The sequence below is a fragment of the Muscardinus avellanarius genome, assembly GCF_963383645.1.
Source record: "Muscardinus avellanarius genome assembly, chromosome: 9".
In the NCBI taxonomy this organism is placed as follows: domain Eukaryota; kingdom Metazoa; phylum Chordata; class Mammalia; order Rodentia; family Gliridae; genus Muscardinus; species Muscardinus avellanarius.
Genome location: NC_137795.1, coordinates 99,216,212 through 99,237,125, shown reverse-complemented (window position 1 = coordinate 99,237,125; position 20,914 = coordinate 99,216,212). Strand labels below are relative to the sequence as shown.

The 20,914-nt window shown below is 46.7% G+C and overlaps 1 protein-coding gene across 1 annotated transcript in view; it reads right to left on the bottom strand.

The window, feature by feature from the left end:
- TBXAS1 (thromboxane A synthase 1) overlaps nt 1-20,914 on the bottom strand; it is a gene marked incomplete at both ends in the record, with an annotated part of 178,816 nt that overhangs the window by 61,617 nt on the left and 96,285 nt on the right. The window contains one exon of the mRNA XM_080701748.1: nt 15,540-15,656. Within this exon, the coding sequence (XP_080557874.1) occupies nt 15,540-15,656 (117 nt within the window). The remainder of the gene's footprint in view (nt 1-15,539; nt 15,657-20,914) is intronic.

Here is a 20,914-nt window from a genome sequence, read left to right as displayed (position 1 = left end):
GAAGGAAGCCCTATAAATGGAACACAATACTATTTCAGGTGTGATTCAGTAAATGGTACATGAATCACTTTCTGTGACCTGCACCTTGCACGTCAATCGTAAGACCAGGCTTATGTTGACTTTTTCAAGAAAACGCATAACACAGACAAATACTGAGGTTCAGGTCAATGAAAACTGCAAGATCTTTTCCAATGAATCATCACCATGTGCAATTGATTTTTGACCCTTTCATTAGAAGGGCTTTGCATTTATTTCGCATTTATTTCTGTAAAAACCTTGCCTGTCATGTGTCCTGAGCATCATAATTTCTGAACTGTTCCAAAACCTCTGGGTGATTGGAGAATCTGGGTAGTGGGGCAGTTGGGGCCATGGTTGGCAGGATATCGGCAGAGAGCAAGGCCAAGGGACTTGCAGAACCTCGTCCTCCACAGCTCCCTACAAGCCAGCCTCACGTGCTCCGTGGCACATGGAAAGACTTCTGTCACCGGGGTCCCATTGGCTGCTTGGCTAGGGGAGCCCTTTCCAAAGAAATTGGTCCTGAGCAGCTAGGGGGCCTTCCTGGAGATGGATAACAATGGCCATTACCTCCATGTTACCTCTGAATCGGCAGATGTGCCCCTCCAAGTCTTATATTCAGTTCATGGCTATGTAGATAGGTTCAAGCACAGAGCCCTCTGGCCCTCCACTGGACAGCTATTTTTGGTAGTCACAATATTTTCCAAAATCCTTCTGCCACCCATGCATGAACCTAAGGAAATACTCAGCCAGGGTACCATCTTATCGATACTTGGCTGGGGAACACTTGTCTAATCATTGGCCCAGACATGTAATTGGCTTCAACTACCTATCCTGAAGTCCACTCAAGAAAGAAACAAGTATGACTGTCTTCAGGTATTCTTGGTAACTCTCTGTTGACTCTTCATGGCTATTACATTCTTTTATAAATTCTCACAGCCATCGTTTTCATCCACCACCAGTGCAAACGTGTATCTGTGGGTCCCTTCAAATGGCTCTTCCTTAATGTTTGGGTGTAACCCAGTAGTATCCAAGCCACATTTCTCTGGTTAGCTTCCTTGCCTATTTTCCTCCAAATATTTTAATAAGCTTAGAGGTACTAGTGAATACTATTTTAGTCAGATCCCAGATACTGAAATATCTTTTAGCTATATTTCAGAGGAATAGTAACATGGTAAAAATATTTATTTGAAAGAAAGTCTCTTTTGCTACCAAGATTGGGGCTTCCTTTAGGTAACAAAAAAGATGCAACATAAAATTTGATTTACAAGCCAGGTGTGGTGGCACATGCTGGCAACCTAAGGATGTGGAAGGCTGAGACAGGAGGATCTCAGGTTCAAAGCCAACCTCGGCAACACAGCCAACTCTGAGCAACCTAGGAAGACCCTGTGTCCAAACAAACAAAAAGGGCTAGGAGTGTAGCTCAGAGGTAGAAGGCCCCTGGGCTCAGCCCTCAGTACCCTCCCCCCCCCCACACATACACTCTCCAGAAGTATGTCCTGTGTATTAAGAAAGACCCACACATGCCGAATCCAAACAGGCCCGGGCAGGGCACAGAGGAGCCTGCACCAGCTGCCGACCCTCGGTCCCTCCACATGCTTGCAACTAGAAGGCTTTGTTGCTGGCTGACGTGATTGCAATTTTCTACTCTGCTCTGCCTGCTCTCTGTCGAACTGAATGGATAATGACGTTTTTATTTGGGTTAATGTGATATGAGATGGGGCATGTAATATGAAAAATGTTTTTAAAAGCAATGTGGAGGAAACGTTATGAGACAGCAGAGCCTGATCCGCGTGTTGGCCAGCAGCCACCCTCTCAGGTTTTCTTCCTCGCGTTACACACAGCAGTTATGGAATATTTACTCTTACACGAGTTGCATACAAACAAAAGCTCTCTTTGATGGGCTCGCATAATCTTTATACAAGCCCTGCAGTTCTTCCCCTAGGTTTTTGGACAAGCAGGCAAATGTGCCACGGGGCATGCACACACGTGCACGGGTGAATACAGGGTGCTTTTATCACGCATATCTTAATACAGGACTCTCATTGTGGTGGTTACTTTTGTCTTCAGAGGACGAGCGATTTTAATTTTTTATTCCAAATTTTTCATAATGCACATATGTTGTGCTTATAATTGCATAAAATAGTAATGTTATTAAGTTTTTTTAAAAATGATTTCTTCTTGGGAGCGGTTAGGAACTGAAGGCCCCTCCCCCACCCCAACAATTCATATGTGCTTGTTCAATTTCCAGTGTAGTTGTATTTGGAGATGGGGCCTCTCAGGAAATCATTAGGGTTAAATGAGGTCATGAGAGTAGGGCCCCGATCTGAGAAGATTAATGTCCATATAAGAAGAGACACCAGAGCTCCCTCTCTTTCCTCTCTCCTTCCCAACACAAAGAATAGGTCTCGTGAGCACGCAGCAAGATGTCGGCCACCCACAACCTGGAAAGAGAGGCCCAACGTGAAGCCCGCGATGCTGGCACCCGGAGCTCCAGCTTCCAGGCTCCACAACTGTTGCAATATGAATGCCTATTGCTGAAGCCGCCCGGGCTGTGATATCTTGCCATGGCTGCCCGAGCTGGCTGAGCGAGGGTTATGCAGCCGCAGAGCCTGGGAAAGCCTTGTGTTCATGTCTCTGTCCTCTCACGCTGGTTGTCCGCAGTGGAGGCGGAAGCCAGGCTGGGTGGCTTTTTGGTAACCAGCCCCAACTACTGAGGCTAAAACACCAGCCTCAGTCGGGGAAGGACATTCCCCAGAGAAGTTCCTGCTGAACTTGGAGCTTGGTATAGAACTTTGTGTCCAGTTTCTAAGGAAGACAGAGAGCCATGGAGTAAATTCCAAAATGTGGGAAAACGTTATAAGTGGGCCGAAGAGACATTTTACAGAGGTATGACCAAAAAGCGCTAAGAAACTCCCCTGCTCAAAGGAGTGTTCTCTTGGGGTGTGGTGGTCCATGCCTGTAATCTCAGTACTTGGGAGGCTGAGACAGGAGGATCACAGGGTTGAGGTCAGCCTCAGCAACTCAATAAGATCCTGTTTCCAAATAAAAAGAGGACTCAGGGTAGAGCTCAGAGATAGAACACTTCTGGGTTCAATCTCTAGTAAAACACACACACACACACACACACACACACACACACACACACACACACACAGTTGCCTGCTTGGAAATGATCCCTAGTATTCCAACATGGGAATTTCCTTCCCAGACTCTTCCAGCGGGGTAAGTCTGACCTCGCTAAAGCACACTTGCCCCAGAAGAACAGACGCTCGGCGCCCTTGGCAGCAACTAGGTTTCCCATTCCTGGCACTTTTTATTTATGTGACCTGGGATTACGGTCACGCAACCTCATGAGTTTATATTCTCCTTTGCAAAATAGAAATAATAATGTCTCTTGAAGAGTTGTGACAAAATTCAGACAGGAAGCACGCAGGACACCCGTGGCGGCCAGGGAGTGACCAGGCTCCCATCTGTCCTCTGCGGGAGCCCAGCCCCGGGCCGCCCTGGGCACCGGCCTCCTCTGCCCTTGCTCCTCACAGCCCGCCCCTGCCCCATCCTGCCAAGGCCGCTTCCTGACTCGCGCCTGCTCCTCATCTTCATCTCCCCACTCATCCTCTAATTCAGGCTTTGCCATCTGTCCCCGGGAAGTCATCCTGATTCTTGAGACCAAAGACCATAGCACAAATGTCGTCATGGTCTTGGTACAGTGCATGACGCAGACGTGAACTAAAGCCAATTTTCAAAAGAGCCTCTGGCCCTCTGTCTTCTCACTTCCCAATTCACCCTCTTCTGAGGAGCAGATTGGTCTTCTGAAAAGGCTTGTTTTCTGTTTTGTTTTGTTTTTTTAACCCCTAAGCCCTCTGAAAATTCCCCATTGACTGAGGACATTCTACAAGTTTCTTATCCTATTTTCCAAAGCTCAGTAAGAACTGAATTTTGCCCCAAACTAGGGGAGTCATCTTGGAAGCAGACCTCCCCCTGTCAGACCTTCGAATGAGACCACAGACTAACCTGGCAATTAGACTACTACCTGGACAGGCCCTGCGGCAGTGGTACTCAGCTAAGTCATTCCAGCATTCCTGAATCACAGAAACAATGAGCTGACGGTGGTTCATCATCTAACGCTGCTAAGTTCAGGGGAAAGCTTGTTACACAGCACGAGGTAGCGAATACACTGTCAATGTCACCATCTTGTGGCAAGTAGTGCATGTTGTCATCCATTATGGAAGATTTTTTTTTGTTGTGTCTGGAATAAGTATGATGCTCCTCATTCAGCCAGTTCTCTAGAGCTATCTGTGTGATCATCAATTGAATGAATGCTCCTTAGTGTGTTAGCATAGAAGGCACCCGAGAAATATTGGTAGATTGAGACACATTGGTAGATCTATCTATTGGTAGATACAGCATAGTTTGCTGAAGACTGGAAATTCCCCATTGACTTGAAAGGCTCCATTTAGAGAAAAAATCATAAGCCCCTAGCAGCTAGCTAATAGTTAAAACAGCCAGCTAATAGTTAAAAAGAAAAAGTATATTTTACTGCAGCTTACAGCTTAGGAATGTAAGATATGCGATAAGCCCACCCCATCTTATCTATACTGTCTGGGCCAGAGCGCCTTGACCCGGGAGCTTACTGACTACACCTGGTATTTTATCTAACACTTGACTACAGAATGTACTTTTCAAATGATTCTGTAATTTTCTGTAAACGCATGCAATTCAGCCCCAAACCCCCTAACTAATGGTCTTTTCCCTATAAATACCCTCAGTTTCAGTGGCTCGGGGCCGAACTCCTATACGAGTCGGCCCCAGTGCACTGGCTCCTTAATAAACCTTTATCTTTTGCTCATTGCATTAAGGACGTAGTCTCTCATGGTACTTGACGTCGCTTATCCCGAGGTTGATTGAGGGTTTCCCCTCGGCGGGCGTCTTACAGACTGAGGACATTCTACAAGTTTCTTTCCTATTTTCCAAAGTCCAGTAAGAACTGAATTTTGCCCAAAACTAGGGGAGTCATCTTGGAAGCAGACCTCCCCCTGTCAGACCTTCGAATGAGAAGAAATGAACTGCCTAGCTAGGCATGGTGGTGCATACCTGTAATCCCAGTACTTGGAAAGCCAATATAGGAGGATTGCAGGTTCAAAGCCAGCCTTAGCAACTTAGTGAGACCCTGTTTAGAAAATAATAATAAAAAAAAGAGCTGGGGCTATAGCTCAGAGGTAGAATGCCCCTGGGTTTAATCTCTAGTACAATAAAAAGAAAGAAAGAAAGAGAAAAGGAAGAAATAAAGGGAAAAAGAAAGAAAACAAAAAAAGAATGAAAGACCCGAGAGCCATATTGGATCTCTTTCTCTGAGCATGACATTTGAACTTGTCTGAACTTGGGTCTTACCCCAAATGAGGGGCTCATTGTAATGAGGGATCCGGTCCCTCTCCACTGACATTCTAGGTTTCCACGGAGGCCACAAGCATTAGGCTGAGACGTTCTCTTGGGACCATTCAGCCGACTTCTGATTTCAGGGCAGTAAATGGGCAGATCGCTGCGCCTGTCCTCTTGCAGTGACACCTCCCACCTCTAAGACAGCCTTCTGCCATGGTTCTAACATGCTGACTTCAGAGCTACACAAAGACTTAAAGGGCACAATATTATTATTATTATTATTATTATTATTATTATTATTATTATTATTATTGTGTGTGTGTGTGTGTGTGTGTGTTACTACAGATGGAACCCAGGGGCATTCTGTTTCCAAGTGACACCCCCAGCTCTAGTTTTTATTCTTTATTTTGAAACAGGGTCTCCCTGAGTTGCAAAGGGCCTCACTAAGTAGCTGAGGCTGTTGGCAAACCAGGATCCTCTTGTCTCAGCCTCCCAAGTACTGGGATTACAAGCCTTGTGCCATCATGCCTGGCTAGAACCCAATTATTTTTGTGCTCAAATAAGTTTGTGAAAGTAAGAATTGACCCCCCACCCCAGTCTGTTCGAATCCTGGCGTGTTACCTTTTCACCCAATTCAGGGCCCACATTCTCTTTACCCTTCAATTCATAATTTGACTCTGTGCAGATCTGACACCATGAGCTTGAGAACAAATAAATAAAACCCCACCGTGTAAAGACCTTTGGAGGTTCCAGAAGCATGGGGAATGGATTCTCTCTGAAGGCCTGGGGAAACATGTTTCCTGTGTAGGAAAAGGGGGTCTCTTTTGTGTTAGTAGCTGGTCCTCACCAGCTCCTATGGGACCCCAGAGGACCATTTCCCCACACGTTAAGAAGGGCTCAGGACCTGTCACACCATGGCCCCCGGGAGCCTGGCCTCCTGGGGCTGTGAGGTGCAGTTTTCACTTCCCTTCATCTGCTCTACAAGGGAATGTCTAGTATCTTGGAGGCTGAAATGGAATCCTTTCCCTCCAGGAGACTTCTGGGCGATCACTCCCCCACTTTCAAGTATTTAATAACTCCTGGCCCTCTAGTGCCACACACCCCAAGCAACCCCGCCACAGAATGGCGACCTCCACCTGCCTCAGCCGACTTCTCCAGTTCGTTCTCATTCTCTCTCTCCCTCCCTCCCTCCCTCCCTCTCTCTCTCTCTCTCTCTCTCTCTCTCTCTCTCTCTCTCTCTCTCTCTCTCTCTCTCTCACATCCCCTACACGCACGCTGTGTTCCAGCCAATTTGTACTCCCCTATTCCCAGAGCACTCCCTGTACTGTTCTGTCCAGATGCCTCTGTTCCCGTGGCCGTCCACCTGCAGCGCTCCTTCTTCCTGTCAGAACTCAGCTCCAAGGCTGCTCCCTGCCCCAGGGTGCCTCTGACTCTCCAGACAGGCCGCGAGCTCTGTCACCGACTTCCACCACTTGCTCATAATGTTGTAATTTATTGCTCTTTTACACTATAATCCCCTTAAGGACAGGAACTAAAAAATATTTGTGAATACATTATTTAACATTTCTCTGTCTCTGTCTCTGTCTCTGTCTCTGTCTCTGTCTTTGTCTCTGTCTCTCTCTCTTTTGTGGTACTGATGATAGACACCAAGGACATTCTACCTCTAAGCCACACTCCCAGCCCCTTTTTAAATTTTTGCTTTGAGCCCAGCGTGGTGGCGCACGCTTGTAATCTCAGCATTTGGGAGGCTGAGACAAGAGGATCCAGGTTCACAGACAGCCTCAGCTACTTAGGCTCTGTCAAACTCAGTGAGAGCCTGTTTCAAAATAAAGAATAAAAAATAGGGCAGGGGGTGTAGCTCGAAGGTAGAATGCCCCTGGGTTCCATCAGAACTGAAAAAAAAATTTGCTTTGAAACAGGGTCTTGCTAGGTTACTAAGAGTCTCATTATGTTGCAAAGCTGTCCTCAAACCCTCCATCCTTCTGTCTCAGCCTCCCAAGTACTGGCATTACAAGCATGGGGCACCAAGCCAGGCTAACATTTCTTTCCACGTGGTGCTTGGAAAGTACTATCATTTAGATCTAGAATGTCCCCCCAAAAGCCCATGTGTTAAAGGCTTGGTCCCCAACCCATGGTGCTACTGGGAGGTGGTGACACCTCTAAGAGGAGGAGCTTGATACAAGATGTTTAGGTCATTGCAGGTGTGCCCTGAAGGGGATGTGACCTCCTGGACCCCTACTCTTGGACTGAAACCTCTGAAACTGTGAGCCCCCAAATAAGCCTTTTTCTCTTGATAAGCTGATTATCTTGGACATTTGTTAGAGTGACGGAAAGCTGACTAATACAGTAAGACCGGGCAATGTTGGTCTGCGACTGATGTCAGAGGGGAATTTTCTGAATTAATAAGGGCGAGCTAATGAGGGTGGGGGAAGGCATTTAAACTTACTATTGATTCAGAAAATGAAAAAACAAATACCTGAAAGTGCTCACAACTGGTGACTAACAAATGAAAAATTAATTCTAAATAATGAAACTTATCACTTCCTTCTTCCACCACACCATTACTAAAAAGCCACTCAGATATTAAAAAACACCCACAACTCATTTTTATGCAAAATTTCCTGCTAATAAGTATCAGCTCTCGCCATCTAGGTGAATAATCAAGTGTCATTTCTAATATGTCAGTGACTCCTGTCAAGAGTTGCGACCAATGAGAACTCACCCCGACGAGGAGGTGGCTGCTGGTGTTGCCCAGCAACAGCCAAGCTGTGAGGCACATTTAGATGTTCTTTTAGATTTAACCAGCAAGTTGGAGTGACATTAGGATTCTGGCAAAGGAAAGCCAAATTATAACCCAGGATGGGGTACCCATGATGAGGAGTGTGTTTTCTTTTAAATGCAAATGGAAAGGCAACATTTTAACTGGAACTTAAACAGTCCATCATTAGCCTGATTTTAATTAGGAGATTAGGTGTCAGTGGAACCTAACTGTGTGGCAGGATAATGGGCTCGTGCTGCTAGATAAATACCCAGACATTCTGAGAAATGGGTAACCGGTCAGGCAGGGACAATGTATTTTTGGACTCTAAAGTATTTATTACCACCGCCACACTTGGTTATAATGACTTTCATTTTTATTGTTCAGAAGGATTAAGATATAAAAGCAAATATTAAAAATAGCCTGCTGGAGGCTGATGCTGCTTAGAGAAAGCTGCTTGCTCCAACATTATTGGAAAACTTGTGCTCTGCTTTAGAAAGCCCTGTGCGTGACTGTCTGAAGAGTTTAGAGTGAAAATTTGAAGGCCGAACAGAACTGCGACAATGACTATACTTCTGCAAGGACTCGTGCACTGCGATGACCGGAGCGGCGCATTTACTCATAGACTGACGATCGCAACTTAAACTTTTAAAATCGTAGTCATTCTTGAGTAATATGTCTTCTCCAAGGCAGGAAAGGCCTAGAGGGAATAATAACCACATCTGCCTCTGCCTCTCAGATTCATACATTATTGACGGTGCCTTCCTGACAGGAAACATCTGGATGAAAAGTGAAAGATGAGGCAGGCAGGCGGATTCATGGTGCCGTGCGAGATGCCAGCCTTCCCCGTTTGCCTGACTTTTTAAAATCTGGGTCCCCGTGCCCGGCGATATGATTGGCTCATTTACTCATGAGCGACGTGGGCGTCCTTAGGCGCCCATCTGGGAGGCCGCCTGGTCGCTGGTATTTGCTCAGAGGGGCCCGTCAGCCCGTGGTTACCTGGATGAATAAGGAAATTCTCACCATTTACACTGGGCTTTGAGAGCTGAGAACGTATAAAGTGTCTGATATGAATTGGATGTTGTCCCCCAGAGGTTCATGTGAAAAGTGGTGGTATTGGGAGGCGCTACATAGGGGCTAGTGGTAAGTCCTTAGGGTCATAGGAGTATTTCGTTAAAGTGAGACTGATCTCTCTCTCTCTCTCTCTCTCTCTCTCTCTCTCTAAGTTTGAGATGGTCACGTGTACTCTGGCCACTACCTGCCACCCTCACTGGAGGCCAAACCAATAGGGCCACCTGATCTTGGACTTTGAACCAGCAAAACTAAATAAATTTTTTCTCTTTATAAGTCAGCTGCCTTTGGTATCTCCCTGTAGCATGCTAAGCTGACTCATAGCTGCCGCGTTGGGTTGGATCTATGGTCCACTGAATCTGCAGCTTGGCCTCTGCTAGAGGCACTTGAGAATGAGCGGCATCATGGAGCTGCTTGCAGAGGCCCAGGGCTCTGGAGGCTTACTTCTCTCAAAAACTCAATATGAAGTTAACAATCATGTTTTCACTTTTTGAAAACCTATTTGAGCCCAGCATAAGCAAAGTTAAACAGATTTAGTTATCAAAGGTCTTTCCCAACCCTTTAATATATAGTATATATACTTTATATATACTTTAATATATAGTATATAGTAAATCTCAAAGAAGATTATTTGCAATATTTCACCAAATTATTTGGCCATAGGGACCTTTTAATCCTCAATGATTTTAAGTGCTTTTCCTTGATAGTTTTGTTTCTTTCCATCACTATAAAAAATACCGGAGGCAATCAGATTACAAAGAGAAGAGGCTTATTTTGGCTAATCATTTTGGAGGTTCTGGTCCATGATTGATTGGCCCTGTTGCTTTGGGGTCTGCGGTGAGACAGCACATTGTGGCAGAAGTGTGTTATAGAGCAAAATTACTCACCTCGTGGCCAGGAAGCAAAAGAGAAGAATGTGTAGTCCTGAAATCCCTTCAAGGACAAACCCCCAAAGACATGAAGCCTCTCAGTAGGCCCCACCTCTTAGAGATTCTACCACCTTCCAAGAGCACCACTCGAGGGACCAAACCTTTAACACATGGGCCTTTGGGGGCCATACGAGGTGCAAATCAGAGCAGCATCAATGCATAGCTCCAACGTCCTCATCCTGTCAGTACAGATTAGATGCTTTTCTACTCAATGCATTCTTGTTTTCTTGCTTACACTGAAGGTTGCCTGGCACTTTTATGCTGATTCACACAATCTTGCAAGAGATTCTGGAAGTGATTTCTACTGACTTAATACTTCTCAGATCAGAATAGCTTAGAGGAATATACAAATGTATAGGTCCCTCTGTGCTCTCTCTCTCTTTCAGATGAATTATAAAATTTAAAAATATAACAAGTGCTAACCCGAATCCCTAGGGGATCCCATTATATATTTTTCCCCTCAGGAAAGTATTAATTTAGCCTCTAATCTCTTTACTTCCTGATCCATAGTAAAGTTTTACACCATCCCAGGATTACTTACTCATAGTCTTTGGCAAAGAATCTAGCAAAAGTCTATAAAAATCTAAATAAATCTTCCAGTTGCCCTTATTAAATCGTTAATTCTTCGGGGGAGGGAATGGAAACTCTGGCAGGTTAATCAGGCACAATTTTCCCTAGCAAAAACATCAGTTGTTTTCCTAGCAGTGCTCAGCAATCCTTTCATATAAAGCCCAATAACGCATCTGACATTGAGCTATGATTGCAATGGTCTCCTCCTCCTGAGTCAGGAATGCACCAATCAAAATTTTACCGATTCTCTAGCTCTGCATATTATCTCTGGTAAGACTGAAGCCAAAAACCAATTTAGTTTTAAATAAAAATACGGCTTCATGATATAAGGCTGATTTTAAAGTCACTCCAAGCATTGTTGACTGACACAAACTAATATCCACATAAATAAAGATGGTGCTATCCAGGGCTTTTGATATTAATGGAATTTACAAGCACAGGTGAGGACGAAGCTGCCAAGGTTCTAGAGGAGAAAGCCTCAGAATTCCAAGGGAAAACAAGACTTTATCTCAAGAAAAAAAAACCCTGAAGTTTGATGACAAAAGTCCAAAGGCAGCTGGGTGTGGTGGCATACACCTGTAATATCAGTTTTGGGGAGGCTGAGACAGGAGGATTGCAGATTTGAGGCTAGTTTCAGCAAGTTAGCGAGGCCCTTGAAAAAGTAGTGAGATCCTATATCAAAATGAAATATAAAAAGGGCTGGGGGTGTAGCTCATAGATAGAAGGCCCCTGGGTTCAGCACCAAAATAAATTAAAAATATAAGTTCAAAAGCTACTTACGAGCTCAGAAAAGACAGCAGTGCGGATACTCACAGTTCCTCCTGAGAAAACTGGTTCCAGTACCCACAGCTGAGTACTTATGGCTCAGTATCTCTGAGCTGTCTCCTCTCTTTGTGTCCTTGTGTGCTGCTTTTTCTATGTTCATATGTGCACCCTGACCCTCCAAAGAGAAAGCCAACCACTTGCAACATTGTCTTATTTAACTCTTTCTTGATAAAATTATTTCCTTTATTTAAAAAAAGAAATCTTAGCCAGGCGTGGTGGCGCACGCTTGTAATCCCCACGCTTGGGAGGCGGAGACAGGAGGATCGCGCTGGCTTAAGAGACCCTGTTTCCAAATAAAAATAATATAAAATAGGTCTGGGAGTGTAGCCTGGAGGTAGAAGGGCTTCCAGGAACCCCAGTACCACCAAAAAAAAAAAGAAAGAAAGAAAGAAAGAAATCTTAGTCTTCTCCTATGCCATTAGTTAGAATAGGTAGAAAGTTTCTTCTCTGATTTTTCACCTGCCCGTTCAGCAATCATTACTCGGTGCCTATTGTATACCTAGTGTGGGCAGCTTTTAGTAAAGGCAAAGAAATAGGAGAAATCTTTGTCCTCTTGAAGCATATTCTAACAGGATGAGACACACACTGAAAACAATAAATATGTAAACCAAACGAAATGTTAGCGCTACAGGGAAAAATAAAACAGGTGAGGGTGGGGAAATGTGGGGTCAGGGCCCTGGGCCTGGGGAAACCGCAGGTGTGAGATTCTAGAGAGGAGACCAGCAGAACTCCTACAGCCCTGGGGCATCCCGAGAGCACAGCCCTGCGGGAACCTATGCAGACTCCAGGCTTCCTTGATGTTGCAGGCTTGGGGCGGCTGAAAGTGTGTGTGTGTGTGTGTGTGTGTGTGTGTGTGTGTGTGTGTGTGTGTGTGTATAAGAGAGAGAAAGAGAAAGAGAGACAGAGAGAGAGACACACAGAGAGAGAGAGAGAAATATCAGTAATTGAACTCAAGGCATTCTACCTCTAAGCTACACCCCAACCTTTTCCATTATTTTGTTTCAAAACAGGGTCTCATTATATTCCTAAAGTTGTCCTTGAGCCTGCAATCTCCCCATCTCAGCCTCCCAAGGACTGGGATTACAAGTGTGTGCCACCATGCCTGGCAATAATCATGGATTTTAACAAGCTCAATCTGTTACAGCCCTCGGTCCCACAGGAGGAACCAATGACCAGAGATAAAAGGCAGCTGGGATGTTAAAGTCCAAAGAAGCTTCCAGAAACCAGCAGGGCTGCATAGCTGGGGAAGGAGGTTGTCCGGAGAGCCCTGTTAGGCTGCCTCCCTGTTTTTTTTTTTTAATCTCCCCAACACCCATTTTTCTAGGCTAGAACCCACTCCCTGTCATTCTCTGCTACTCACCCCTGGCTTAGGATGACCTCCGTGCTCAGAGCCCAAGCACCTCGCCCTTCATCAGAGCGCGGCCTCTGTCCTTCTTCGCACTGTGTTCAAGAAGGCCTAATGAGCGCTCCAGACTTGAGCAGGGACCAGTGTCCAGGAGCACACAGAAGGGAAACCTCGGGGCAGGAGCTTTGGGACGTGAAGCGCGCCAAGCCTGGCTTCCCGTTTCAGAAACACCATGGCAGTCCTGCACTTTCCATCTTTGTGTTTCTTTCTGCTCAAGCAGCATTTAACTCCTTTCACCCTCTCTTCCTTCCACACGCCCCTGATTCCCTCTCCAGGCTGTTCTTGTTTTCTTCATAGTTTTCTCCTGCCCTGTCCTTCAAGATGGTTCTCCTTGGAGCCCCGGCTCTTACGCTGCGCGCACGCCCTGGGTGGGCTTGCTGCGTCTGGGTTTTGGATGGCCACCTTTCCTCGCCTTCTCCCCTGAGCTCCGGGTCTACACTAACTTCTTCCCGCTGGGTCTCCCGAGACACCTCCCAGGAAACTTAAACTCGCCAGCTCCGAACCCTCCCGAGGGGAGGGCGGAGTTGACCATCTCTGCCCCTAGAAAGGGATCCTGGCACATGGGAACCCAAGAACCTAAACTGAACTACTTGAGGTAGAAAAATGACTTGCAATAGAGTTTCAGATTTGTTAAATAATGCAACAGAGCTAGGATTTTCCTGCCCAATGTCTCTCATCCCCGCCTTCCCCACGTGTCAGTCTGTGAACACCCCAGGGGAGCTTCATTTTCTGCAACTGATTCAGACACTGAGGTGAGGACTTGATTTCTGAAACAGAAGAAGGTGCTTTGCACCCCAGGGAGACTGAATTTGTTTGGGAAAAGACATTGTGTCATTTTCTGGGGTACACCCTGGAAGGTGCCAAAGAAATATAGACTCTGATCAGATTCTTTTTTTATCAAAGAACCACAGCTCAAGACTAATAAGACATTTTTGCCTTACTTACTTTCTTCTTCTCATCCCCTTTATCAATTTTTCTTTGACACACAACGAGGTTCTTTGTACATCTTTATACAAAGCAGGACGTTTCTCTCCTTGCATTTTCCTGTGGATAATTTCTAGGAGTGGTGCTTCTCAGCCCGGCTTTATCAGAATCACTTGGGAAGCTGGAAAAACTCCTTAAACCCAGACCGCCTCTCAAACCAAACATCTAATCTGAATTTCTGGGTGTGGGACTCAGGTAACAATGGTTTTGCAAGTTCCCCAGGCAACTGCAATGGGTCTCGGGGGCTGAGGAGGGGGATCTTCTGCCAGCCCTCTCATCAGATGGAGCCCCGGAAGAGGGAACCCGGCATGTGTGGGTTTGGAGCAGCCCTGATGGGATCTGCCGCCCCCTGCTGGTAGAGGCTGCAATGGCCTCTTGGCTGCAGGGTCAGCGAACCTGCCTGCTCCATCTCACTCCCCTGTGGTGTGGAGAACAGCCCCTTTCTTTTTCCTGAAACCTGTTTCCACACTTCAGTAGGTTCCAAACTTAGGCAGAACATAGAGAAGAGTGGCTTGTGAGTCCTCAGCTTTCCACAGAGGCCCTGCAGGCTCAGACTGCATTCAGCCCCTCACACAGGTCTCCGGGCTTCAGGGCACGTTTGCAAACCCACAGGGCCAAAGAAGCAGCCACAGAGACTTGAAGAGCGTTCTGGAGCTGGATCCCGGTCCTGCCTCTGCTACGTGCGGGCGGGCTGCGATCGGAACACTCTGCTTACCCACTCCATGCTCAGTTCCTCCTCCACAAAAGGGTCAGAGTAACAGTGTCCATCTCACGGGGATGTGGTGAGGCCTAAGTGTGTTCCTCTAAGTGGGGTCCCTAGAGTGGAGCACGTCGCCCTCAGCTGGGTGAGTGTGAGCTAGTGCACTAGCAGATCACGCCTGGCCCCAAGCCCCAAAGGCCACCTGTGAAGGCAGAAGCTTCCCTGACAACAGATAGGCTGGCTACTTTCTGAGAGGGCTTAGCTTAAAGTAGAAAGTACAGTGCCCTCTCTTCTTCTAGGACACTTCGGAAGATTTATAGGAATTCGCTCAGGGCCACGAGGGTGCGCCCCTTCAGATCAAGCTAAGTGGAGCTTTCAGTTGTTGAACTGAAGACCAGCTACTCCAAGCCTTCTAGAACTCACACGGCGATGGCGGAGCCCTCCAGCCGTGCTTCAGAACGTCACTTGCTCCCAACTGCCCGGGTAACCTACCCCTCTGCATCAAAAGGGCTTGAATTCTTACCCCCGAGGCTCTGCAGAATTCATAACACAGATGCCAGCGGTTCCCATCTCTACCTCCTGGCTAAGTAAAGTGAGCTTCATGGCTCAGACAGGACCTTCTGCCAGACCCCTGGGCCAGAATCTGCATTTTAACATGCTCTCCTGGGATCCGGATCCATTTTATGCAGAAGCAGGAGAAACCCCATTGCAGCTTTCTCTGGGCGCCCCCAAAGTGCCTGAGCAGTGCCTCGGGACAGGCTGAGCGCTATGCGCGGTGCATTCAGTCCTCGGGACAGGCTGAGCGCCATGCGCCGTGCACTCACAGTCCGCTTATGGCGCTTGGAGAAGCCGAAGGCACTCAGGTCTGAAGTCCCCCACGGACTTGCGCTCCCTGTGTCTTACCTCGTTTAGCTTTTCAGGACTGAAAGCAGGAGTCAGGACGCCTCTGACCTCTTCCCATCTCTTGTCACGTAAGAACAGGATGCTGTTGGCTACCGGCTGGGGCTCCAAACCTGAGGCCTGATGGGAAGCCACAGCATGGGGTTAGGACACAGAGCCGATGCCACCCTGGCGCAGTATACGTTCATAATAAACACCCTGGCTAAAGTCCATCATGAGCCGGGCGTGGTGGCACACGCTTGTAATCCCAGCATTTGGGAGGCGGAGATCGGAGGATCCCGGTTCTTGGACAGCCTTGGTTACTTAGCGAGGCCTTTCAACTCAGTGAGACCCTGTTTCAAAAATAAAACATAAAAAATAGGGCTATGGGTGTAGCTTGGAGGTAGAATGCCCCTGGGTTCTATCCCCAGTACTGCAAAAAAAATAAAAAATAAATAAAAAAATCATCATCGACCAAAGCGTGGGAAAGCTCCCTCACAAGGATAGAGAAGCCTGGTCGTTGTCATAGAAGCAACTCAGCGCCCCTGTGTGTTCTTCAGCTTCTGCTGAGTGCGGGTCCCCCAAAGACCAACATGGTGGGCTTCCTGGAGACAGGCCAGTCTTTCCTGGGATGGAGGTTCACATCTGAACTTTGTGGCAGATAGTTTCATGTGGCCAGATCGGTGAGGTTGGACCCAGAACTGACAGTCTCACGGGTCTGGGTTCTTGGGGAGAGGGGCAAGGCCAAAGGAGAGCCCCTGAGAAGCATGTCCTGGCAGAGCCCTCCCGAGAGCGCGCCTGCCATACTGGGTCTGTGTCCTGTCAATCATTCATTTTTTTCTCAATCAACAAACTTTTATTGAATGCCTAATATCTGTGTCATGGGAAGAATTCTGTCCCCCTTCCATATCTTGCAATCCTAACCCCCACAACCTTGGAGTGAGATTGTATTTAAATATAAAGCCTTTAAGATGGTAACCAGAGTAAAAATAGAGTCATCACAGTGGGCCCAAATCTGATACGACTAGTGCCCTTATAAGAGGTCATTACAGCGCAGGCACACACAGAGGGAAGACCATGGGGGCACAGAGGGATGATGGGCATCCACAAGCCAAGGACGGAGGCCACACACAACACCCACCCTGCCCATCCCTGACCTCAGACTTCCTGCCTCCAGAATTGTGAAACTGTGTTGTGTAAGTCCCCAGGTGGCGGGACTCTGCTCTGGCCTCCCTAGCAGACTCACATGGGGTCAAGAGTTTGGTTATACAAGAAACTCTGCTTTTGTCCTAGAGAAAACACATAAACTAAAAATGATATCATTCCAGCTTATGAAAAAGTGACTGTCACAAAGGGACAGGTAGGGAGATGGGTACAGTGAGGGCAGACATGGCCCGGAAGGCCTCCCCGAGGCACTGAAGCTGAGCCCAGCACCTGCGAGGGGCTCTACAGTCCCCGTCATTCCTCTCAGGCCATTTCATTCCATTCTAAAGCCAGCTGTCCCACCAAGTGGCCACAGGTGGAGTGTCCCTGAGCCCAAGACAGCAGTGGGCACGGAGGCAGGGGGATTACAGGAACAAGCCCTTTTAAGAACCACGTGCGCTCTATAGTTACACTATTTCTCTTCACTGTTTTAATTATAGTTGAAACATGAAACCAGCCATCATAATTCAAAAGCCTTATAAAAACTCCTATTTAGAGGAAAATTATAATTTTCTGGTAAAATATGAACACTCAAAATAAACCATAAAACATAACTGCAAAGTATCTAGAGGATTTAATTATATATTAGAGCCAAGTCACTGGGGTATTTTTTCTGCAGAGGACTACCTCTCTATATTTAGAATGAAATTCTTTAGGAGCGCGGTGGCTGCTAAATGATGGTTTTATGAAATTTTTGGAACATAATCTGTTTGTTTAGGTTCCAGAGTCAAAGGAGGAAACCATACATCACATGTATTTATGGAGTGGCAAAGCCCCATCCCAGGCCACACTGCTAAGACATTTCACTAGAAGGAAAATGAATGAAGGTTTATGTGGTTCTGAGGAGACAGAATAAATTACAGATGGGGGTCAAGAGTGAGTGGATTTGGCTCTGTCCTTAACACCGATGATTGGATTCATGCTATTTTTTTTTACCTTGCTCCTAAAAGGACAACTCTCACCCTCCGTGCTATCTGTCCTCATGACCCTCAAATACCTTCCCCACCAACCTACACAACACCTACCCTCTGCCTGAAAACTCATTGGAATCCTCCTGTCTTTAATGGCAAAGTTTGGGGAGGGAGCATTGGTTAAAATAATGTTTCATTTCTACATGTCATACTGTAAGGAGACCATTAATTTGGTCATTTCTAAGGGGCTGTCAGGCTGGGCATGGTAGCACAGACCTGTAATCCCAGTACTTGGAAAGCTAAAACATAGGTTCGAGGCCAGTGTGTAGTGATACAGTGAGACTCTGTTTCAAAATACAGTGGGTCGGTGATGCAACTCAGGGGTAGAACACCCTTGGGTTCAGTCCTCAGTCCTCCTCTCCCACCACATACACACAGCTGTTAGATGGTTAGAGCACATAAGTAATGCAATATATAAAATAGTTGTCAGATTTTAGAATGTTTAACTGGAAAAGAGAAGACTTGGAAAATCAGACTGGTACTTAGCATGTACTCAATAAATATTTAGTGAATGCCTATTACATTAAAGATGGGCTTTAGGTTGTTTTGTGACCCATAGTGGTGTTATTGGGTATAGTAGTGGAAGCTGGCGGGGTTAGGAGGACGGGATTGCAGCTTATCTAAGGAGGTCTACCCCACTAGTCAAAAGTCAGAAGCTGCTATGGCTGGGTTGGGACCGTTCTCCCTGAAGCTCTGTGTTGAGCCTGTCCCCAGTGCTAGGGTTCAGAGGCGGGGCATGGCCGAGGGGCGGGTCCTGGGCATTGCCTTGAGGGCTATTTGTGGCCCTGGCAGCTTTCAGCCCCTAAGTTGAGCAGCTTTTCTCTACCATGGCCCACCTGCTCACCGTGTTTCTGCCCTGGAGTTGGCCAACTCTGGACTGGACCTCTGAAACTGTAATTCCAAGAAAACAACTTCTCCTCTCAGTGTTCTCACTGGGTATTTTGGACACAGCAACAAAAAACATTAAGTAAAACAGAAGCCACCTTGTCTTGAGTATCAAGTTCCCAGTACCAGGAACTGTGTGCTGTTTATCGGGAAGGCCATGCCGGGAGTTTGAGCAACCGAGGGGCTTAGTCTAGATGACCTTCCAGAAGTCTTTCAACCCAGGTACTTTATCTCCAGAAGACCACACCAGACATTTTAAAAACCGAGTTTGCTTACACCTAGTTTCTAAAAATTGTGGCAAAATATATGTAACCTAAAATGTACCCTCTTAACCATTTTTCAGAAAACGGTTCAGTAGTATAAAGAACATCCACCTTTTGGGACAGCCATCACCACCACCCATCCACAGAGCTTTTCTCATTTTGCAAAGCTGGAACTCTGACCTGTTAGACAACGTGCCCTTGCCCCCTCCCAGCCCTGTCCACATGTCTACCTGTTACATGTACAGAGCGGTACCTTTAAAGGTCCTGAGGGCTTTCCCTGAAGGAGTGGGGGGCAGATTGGTAACTTTGAAGGGCAGGAAGGGGACTCGGGTCTTGGGAAAAGAGGACCAGGGAGCCAGGGCTTTCTGACTGCTGCCTGTCATCCTGGAGCTGTGTGCCGAGTCTCTGGGGAGACAACTCTGGCCAGGGGTTTCCAGACTGAAGACCGGAACCCATCACAAAATCAACATAGTGAGCGGAAACCGGTGCTTAAGAAAAAGAAATAGAAAAAAGAAACAGAATAGATTCCAAAATAGAGAACTGGAGTGTGGCTCAGTGTAAGAGTACTCGCCTGGTGCGTGTGGAGCCCTGGGTTCAGTCCCCAACACTGGGGGAAATAAAGCATTTAACAGGTGAGGGTCTGTATTTTGTTGTTGAGCATATTCAAAAAGTGTGTGTGTTCTGTGTCAACATGGGGAATCTATTTTTTATTGTAAGTCATGTCCAAAAAAAAAAAAGTTTGAAAAACTTATTCTAACCCAGACCCCAAACCTGAATCATCTTCTCTTACTGCCAAAATCCTGTGTGTCACATCTCTGAAGTCTTGGACGGGGAGACGGGCCACCTCTCTTGGTCCCCGAGCCACTGCCCGGGCGTGGGTCACCATGAGCCCAGCACCCCTCTCTGCCTCCAGCGTGAGCCTGCTCGTCCATTCTCTACACTGTAGTCAACGGGACCTTGTTGTTGGTGCTACAGAAGTTGGGAGTGGAATGGGAGTTATCAGAGGCTGGGGAGAGGCAAGGGGAGGGAGTCTGGGGAAGGTTGACCAGTGGGTACCGAGTTACAGTGAGACAGGACCGAGAAGTTTTGGGGCACTATTGCACAGTAGGGTGGACTTAAATAACAAGTATTGCATATCTCTAAAAGCTAGAAGAAGGGATATTGAATTTTTTTTTAAGGTGAAGAAATGATAAATGTTTGAGAAGATAGGCATGTTTAAACTGATTTAAACCTTATAGAGTGGGCACATTATCAAAATATGTCAGGCACACGGGTGCATGCCTGTAAAGTTCTGGGAAGTGCTTGGGAGGCCGGGACAGGAGGGTTGTAAGTTTGAGGCTAGCCTCAGAAATTTAGCGAGACCCTGTTTCAAAATAAAAAAAAAAAATAAGTAGTGAGACCTTGTTTCAAAATAAAAAAATAAAATAGGGTTGGAGGTATAGCTCAGAGGTAGAATGCCCCTAGGTTCAGTCTTCAGTAACACACACACACATATTCTCATCCTCTCTCTCTCTCTCTCTCTCTCTCTCTCTCTCTCTCTCTCTCTCTCTCTCTCTCTCGGCATCCTATTATGTAAAACTTTTGTTTTAAAACTAGTTAAAAATATATTTAAAAAACTCACCAACCTAGCCCTGTCTGACAGCTTCTCCTTATACAAATTTTCTAACTTGGTTTACAAGACCCAGCAGGCTCTTGCCAATTCTTTGCAGTGATCATCTGAAGGCATGAGTGGGGCTTTCTGGAAGCCCAGGCCACACTGTCTACCTCTTATGGTCAGGTATCGAATGGCCCCTGAAGAGCTCAAGGTTGATACAGTTAGGTCGTGAGGGTGATAATCTCGTCAGTAGATTAATCCATTGGAGTGGGTTTATCTGCGTGGTAACCTAGGCCGGTGGGCTATGGCTAGAGAAGGGGGCCTGGGGGTGCGGCCTTAGGGATTATGCGTGTATCTTGGAATTCCTTTGGTTGCTTGCTCCTTTTAGCTTCCGGCCTCCATGATGTGAAATTGAACCCTTGCGTCCTCCCTCTCTCTGCTTCCTGCCACCATGTTCTGAGATGCACAGTCCCTGGTCTCACA